A 7,450-nucleotide genomic window follows, 5' to 3' on the forward strand; every position below is an offset into this window, starting at 1 on the left:
AAGGCAATAATGTAGAAGGAGGAAGGGGCAGAAGAGCTGCCTGTCCCCACTTTAGCATCAGTAGGGGACCAAAAGATGGAAAGCCCTCCTGTTCAGTGGAAAGTTGGTCTGTCCTAGGCCAGGGTACAATTCTGACCCTGTTATGAGCAGCTGCATTTGGCTTCAGCCACCCCATGAGGTGGGTTAGCAGGGCAGAGCACTGGGCAGAGCTAAATCCCTCCTGTCTGGGTATGGGGCCCTGCACACGAGCAGGACCACCTCCTGCTCTAGCCCCAACCCTGTCATTTTCAAGGTACCTGCTGGAGCTGTCGATGCTGGACTTGCCACATACCACAGATGCCAATGTCTGATGTGTCACAGAACCACACAAAATACTACTGGAGAAGGGACATACCCCAAATCTGCTAACACAGGGTGTGTGGGATCCACAGATCTCCTCTTAATTCCGTGCTAATGAAATACTTTGCATGTCTATGTTGCACACCTTTTATCCCATCATGAGCTTTGGATCTTGTGGCATCACACACTGCCTAATCTTGTCAGAGGCTGTTAGAAAAATATGTTAAATTTTATGACAAATTCAGAAACTAGGTTATATCATTGGTTTCCATTTGATGTGTTGAACTAATACTTTATTATGTTGATAATATGTGTAATAAGAACCCCATGTAAGATTTTTTCTAGATTTTGGATAGCATTTTAGAAAAAAATCTTCCTCACCTAGACTACTGGCTTGTTACTGTCCAAATGGATTCAAAAATAGGTGGCATGAGGTGAATAATGACATATTTGTGGGCACAGATCTCCATCTGCCCAGCTAGCCATGCTCTAAAAACACAGAGAGCTCATGCTTTTTTAGCACCTGTCACTCAGGTTATACCTGCATAATTGACAAATCCCTTCCAAACTGCAAGTGTGCTTTTTACAGCATGTAGCAGAGATGTTCTTGGAGATGCGTGCTTATCCTTGGAATGTAATCACCTGAGACACTGCTTTAGTTTTTCAGTTCAGTGTTACCATTTTAGAGCATGTTTGAATTTATTTTTGCCCCAAATGAGAAAACACTTCTAATAGTTCAACTTGGATTTTCAAATGCAAATAATTTTTGATCTGCCTACAAATAATAAGAAAAGAGCAAAGTCTGAAACTGAAAGATGAGAAGAAAATATAAGAATATGACAAGTAAGATTTCTCCTTTGATATATTTTGCAAATGTTAAATTGTTACATTTATCTTCAGTATCCAGGTAATGTGAATAGATTACAAACCTACACTTAATTCATTAGCTCTAGATGGCATGGTTTGGGGGTGCAGAAGGTTGTAGAAAGCATGTTCTGCAACAAACAGGCTATGGAGAGGGCTATGCATGAATCTCTAACGTCCCACTGACTTTCAAATGCTGCAGGCTTATTTGTGGAGTAACAGAATCTGACCAAGGTTTTGTGGTAGCGTCTGTTCTTACTATTATTAAATGCCTTTAAGGGTTACAAGCACTCATCAGTTTGAAGAGAGAGTCAGGCAACTCATACTTAACAGCACTAGAAGCTCTGCCTATAGCAACTGGAAATTATTTCGCTATAGGGCCAGCTCCTGCAAAAAAGACTGGTGCTGAGCTCTCTAACACTTTCGCACCAAGACATTCAGTAAACAGAGCCCGTGCCATGCTGGGAATGTTGAAGTACCACCTAAGACCTTTTTTTTTTTCCAAAAAAAATATCCACCTCTTTGCTCTCCTCCTGCAGCAGCGCATCCGTCCCGAGGGCTGACTCTGAGCAGGATAAACCTGAGCTGCAGCCCCGAGGGCTGATTTCAGGATCCCACCCCACGACCCCCCGGGGCGGTACTCACCGGTCACACGGATGGACTCCAGCATGGTGCCGGGCCGGGCGGAGCCGGGCAGCCCCCGGGGACTCCACCCGGGCCCCGTCCCTGCCCCGTCCCCGTCCCCGTCCCTGTCCCTGTCGCGGCCTCGCCACCGCCCCGCAGGAGCCGCCCCCGCCGAGCGTCCGCCCTCCACTGGCGACTACAAGTCCCAGCATGCCGCGCGCCGCCCCAACCCTGCGGAGGCCGGCGCTGGAGGGGCGAGGTGCACGCTGGGAGTTGTAGTGCGGGGGGGCTGCCTCATCAGGCCGCAACACCCCTGATTTCTCCTGTCAGTGTGCGGGCACACCTTGCACTGAACTGAGCCATAGCCGTGTGCTGCGCTGACAATTAGCAATGATCCTCGTTGCTGATAATTGATAATAACTGATAATTATCAGCCTGACCTGAACAAGTTGTATTGAACTTCATGAATCCTCCTTAGAGCAACCCTCACAGACGCAACCACAAAGCTGTGTGGCTGGACTATCTCCACAGAGTTCTGGTCTGATACTTACACTACAGGGTAGTAAGAAAAACAAACAAACAAACAAACTTTAAAGCATGTATTTTCATTTGATCTAGTATTGCCTCACAAAGGGAGAGACTCTTAAAGACCAGCTATGACAAGACTGCAGTGTCTTTTTTCTCAGAGCCTAATGCAAAGGCTAGTACTGAAGCACAGCTATACCTAGCTGTCAAGCTGAATGCCCTTTGTAACTTGAATTTGTGAGAAACACTCCGTAGCCAATAACTTAGGCTCAGGCGAGGATCTCAGTGAAGTAGTAATTTATTCGCGATTGCAATGGCGGGCGCCCCACAAGCAGGAGAGAGCGCATCTACTAGTTCCAAAACACAGTTTATATACCTTTTGATGGCAGGACCCTCCCCTGTTTCCCCACTGAGTGGGTAATCCAGGTTCACAATCTATCTGATGCTTCACAAACAATGCATGGCCTTCAGTTGCCGGCCTGTTAAATTTCAAATTTCTTTTGACATTTTTACTGCTTGAGGTGGTAATGTTTCTTCACTTATCTGACTTGACTTGACACCGTGATTTTCACCTAATTGTCCTAAGGAGTCTGATTGTCTGCATTTTACAAGGTCGCCTGCTAAACTTTCTTATCACTGTAAGCATATCTCAGTACCACATTCCCTCCTTCTAAACAATGTAACTCTGCAAAAACAACATTTCTATTCCCACAAATTCTTTGAGGAACAGTGGAGATACATGCTCTGTTAACGTGTACAAGTTAACCTATAAAAACCCTCTTTGCTAGCTCTGTTGTATCTGGAACCCACAGGCTTGTCTCCAAATCTCAAATTGCAGGAACTGAGTAAACAGTTTTAAATGTAGCTAGGCAAAGCTATCACTATTCAGTTACAGTTTGCTTGTGATATATGAGAATTACAGGGAAAAAAAATAAACCCATTAGTGAACCAGTTCAAGTAGTGGAAATAATCAGCATAGCAGATAAAGAAAGGGTGGATGGCTTCTACAATGTGAAGTCAATATACCACTTTACTGTAATTCCCCAGTCAGTTTTGTTGTTTAGACTATAAATTCTTACTTTAGAGATCATACTTATGCTTGGAAGCAATATCAATGAAAACACTAGCTCCAGCTTTTGATAAGCATGTCATATGCTTATATTCCCTCTCCTTGCTCCCTCCAGAGCTTGCCTCCTCTTCTTGTTTCCCCTCTCCTGCCCACTTCTCCCTTGTGCCCGAGTCCTTTTTCACCAAGTGCTTTGGCATTCAGTCAACCCTGAATCCACTGCCTCCAGCATTTTTTTTTTTCCCTGTTAGCTTTTTTGCTTTGCAGGTTGACTTGAAAGTTTTGTTAGGTCATGCTACAAGGATGACAAAAGCAGCAGCAGAAGGCACAGAGGAGAAATATTAAAAGGCCAGCTGCCCCTGTATGCTGCTTTGACTCAGAGCAAGCTTCGTTATGCTTGGTGATTAAAAACATCACATAAAAGCTCAGTCAAAAATAAATAAATAAATAAATAAAATTGCTAGGTATCTCAATATATATGACAAGAATGATATATATACATACATGTATTTAATGTACTTGTAGCAGTTCTGACCTCAAAGGCATCTGAGTTTGAAAGTCTGTAGGGATGGAAGCTGGCAGCACGGTTTGCACAGATGGCACTGCAACAAGGTGAGATGACATGGGGACGAACAGCAAGGTTTTGAGAAGAGACACACTGTGGAGTGCATCTAATGCAATACAGTTATACAACATGACTAAAATCTGTATCTGGATATCACTTGCCTGTTGTTAGAGACAAAATTAAAGAGGGCATGTTCATCTTGTATTTTAAGCTCAATGTCAGCATGCCATTATTTTCAGAGATAATTATTTCCTATTTACCTGGCCAGCAATACTGTGATGTCTAGTACATAGAAAAGTATCTTTGAAAGAACATTAGCATCAGTAATCTCTGCAGCATGTACAGTCCAGAAGAGCAGTGATTTTATTCATCTCTAAACTTGCCAAAAGCTAACACTGCAAAATTCAAACACACACATATATATAAATATGTATGTTTATATGTGCATTGGGGTTTTAAATATATATACATATGAATATACACAAACGTATTTTAATGTCTGCTTTACTTTGTTCCTCTCTCACATTCACTCCATCTTCCTTTCACTTCTCTGTGCTGACAGAGGAAGTAGGCAAGCTGAGAGTGAGAGTATTTAAATAACTTTGCATAATTTGGCACAGCTTCAGGGCCATTGGAGTGGCAAGGTTAGCCTCCCCTCCGCAACTTAATGACTTAGCTGGCTGCATATCTTCTGACCAAGTAATTTCTTTGATCAAGTGACTCTAGCTGACCACTCTCCCAGTCACACCCTTTCTAGAAACTCCTTCTGAAATGTCTGACATTGCTGTCAGATTGCAGCTGCATCCCACGCCTCTAGTACACGCTGAAGGCAGCACATGCTTGTAGAGTGTTAGGCATACAAACATTACTATTCAATGGGACTGCTATTTAAAGAGGCCTTGCAGAGTACAACTTGTTACAGCTCCAGTATTTGGATTGATTTATCCACCAAATTTTTCCTGCTTTATGCCAAAGAGGCTTGATACCATAAGCCCAGCCTGACAAAATGCAGGCAAAACTTTCAGTAACATTCACAGAAATGAAAGCAGGTTAATACCCACATGATGTGAACCTCGAAATGTAATCAATCATTGTCCTTTATCAGTAAGGGGGAAAAAAAATCAGAAGTATGTATTGCATATAAGCCTTTATAAGGAAATTAGCTCAGTTGATGAAGAAAGTGGATTTCTAGAAGTCATTTCCTGGAAAAATGTGCTCAGCTTTGTACACCCACAAAAGCCTACTAGGAAGGAAGGGGCTACTTTCTTTCCTATGGCAGAGACATGGGTTATATAAACGTATATGTCACAGCCAGGCATGCATGGCTTACAACACAGCTGGTGGACCAAGACACCTCCCCAGACTTATCCTCCTCAACCCATCCACCCATTTTCGCAGCGGTGCCTTGTCACTGCCAGGGTCCTTCTGAGGAGGGCAGGACGGTGCCCCTGGGAGTCAGAGGTACCTCACTGAGGCCACACTGACACCAGGGAGGCAGCACAGGGGCTGGCAAAAAATCTGGCCCAAATTGTGCGCGTTTTCAAAATGTTCATCCTTGGGACTTTTTGGCTGCCAACTCTTCTGCAGCGCTAGGATAATTTCAATTGACAAATGAATGTTTGCCTAGAAAATTTTGGCTGGTCAGGTGGGGACTTTGCTTATTTCTTAACCAACGTGAGGAAAGCACAATGTTCTCCCCATTGCCATTCATTTCCATATCTCCTCTTCCACACTGTCTGCTTGATCTCATATTTATATATATTATATTTATATATATTATATATATTCATATATGAGTATATTTACTCAGCTCTAACAGAGTTTCTATGTAACTGTATATGTAGTTTCTATTGTAGCAGAGATGACTCTATTACCAGTGTCCCTCATGGGTAGCTGTGGGGAAAATAAATATCATCACCATTATATTTTAGTTGTGTTTGTTCAGATTTCAGTAGAATTTCTCTCTGTAGCTTCAGCTGCTATTTATTTCAGGTATGCTTTTCTTCCTCTCCCCAAACAGAGAAAAACATATTTCCAAAGCAAAATTCATCCTAAAATCCTGTACAAGTAACACCCTCTAGTGTAGACATGCTACTACTGCACAGATTTCATGTCTGCATGGATTTATTTTCAAAAGTATGACACGAAGAGCAAAGAGCAAAAAGGCATGAACTCATGTAAGACCCATTTCATACCCTTAGGTGTTTCTTTGTTTAGCAAAGCATATGGGCCATGCACCACACTTGGAGCACCTACTTTCGTTTTAATAACACCAAGGTAATTTTGTAGGTACTGTCCTAGGGCTTTCTGATGCCAAATACACCATTACTCATGGTATATTTTCTGCGTGTCTTATAACTTATTTATTTAAACTACAAGGATAAGATGGCAAGAATAGACAGGTCAGAAAAGTATCATTTGCTGAACTTACAACATACTGAGTCTTCAAAAAAGGGATTAGAGCTGATGAAACACTTTTTTTTTGTGTGTGTGAAAAAAAAAATTCAAGAAGAATCCCGCCCTCCCTCCCCTTTTTTTTTTCTATCTTTCAGAAAATTATTGCAGGATTATAAAATATGATACTGTTTTGGTTGGTGAGATTGCTGATGTGATAATGCAATTATTCTGTTTGCATTATGCTACAGAGTTGCAAGCAAATCCTTGGGTACTGTAAATTAACGGAATGGTCTCAATTAACATAATGGCACTTAAGTACTCTCAGGCCCTTTGCTCTGTTACAGAATTTTTATGTCAGCAAATTGTAAAGCTGTACTGTATAGATGGAGAAAGAAGAGAAGGTATTTTATAATAGAGACACGAACGAAGGAAGTATTTGTAATTCTCCATCTTCTGTGTAAGTTGAGATCAGGAGACCTAAACAAAAGGTCCTGAGAAACTTTCAGTGATTTATTGATACAAATATAGTATTATACTAAGAAAATTGTGAACATAATGGATTTCTTCAGAGTACAAGACAAATGTTCCTTAACTCCCACAGACTTGTAAAAATGCAAATTTCAACTAACCAGAGGTTTTGCGTTTTTTGTTTGTTTGTTTTCTGAAATTGAGACCACTTGACAAGTATCTTCTGTCGTTATTGCAATATGAGATTTGTCTCATTACTTGTTTCACTATTTTTTCATTTTCATTTATTTTCTTTTCTGCCTTTTCCTTCTATTGTTTATCTCGCCTCACTATCTGCCATTCTTCTCTCTCTTTTTTTTTTTACTCCCCATAATATTTTCATTTGTCCCTCCAGCTTCAGTAACTGCGATTTTCCCTCAGTTGCTGCTAGCGTAAGATGGTGCATTTGATCTCTAACAACAGTAACGCTAATCCATCAATGTCATGAAATGGTAATTTATTGTGGAATATAAATAACAGTTTGCTTCTCCAACCACTAATATAAATGGTATCTTCTGTAAGCTGGTATTTTCTTGAGTACCCCTTCCTCCCCATATTTTGCA

At 41.5% G+C, this 7,450-nt stretch overlaps 1 protein-coding gene across 1 annotated transcript in view; it reads right to left on the minus strand.

The window, feature by feature from the left end:
* Positions 1-1,929, minus strand: part of MATCAP2 (microtubule associated tyrosine carboxypeptidase 2) — a 48,930-nt gene extending 47,001 nt beyond the window's left edge. Inside the window, exon 1 of the mRNA XM_084306781.1 lies at positions 1,849-1,929. Within this exon, the coding sequence (XP_084162907.1) occupies positions 1,849-1,873 (25 nt within the window). The 5' untranslated portion in view covers positions 1,874-1,929. The remainder of the gene's footprint in view (positions 1-1,848) is intronic.
* Positions 1,930-7,450: the final 5,521 nt, after the last annotated feature.

The sequence above is a fragment of the Netta rufina genome, assembly GCF_964035555.1.
Source record: "Netta rufina genome assembly, chromosome: 2".
Taxonomy (NCBI): domain Eukaryota; kingdom Metazoa; phylum Chordata; class Aves; order Anseriformes; family Anatidae; genus Netta; species Netta rufina.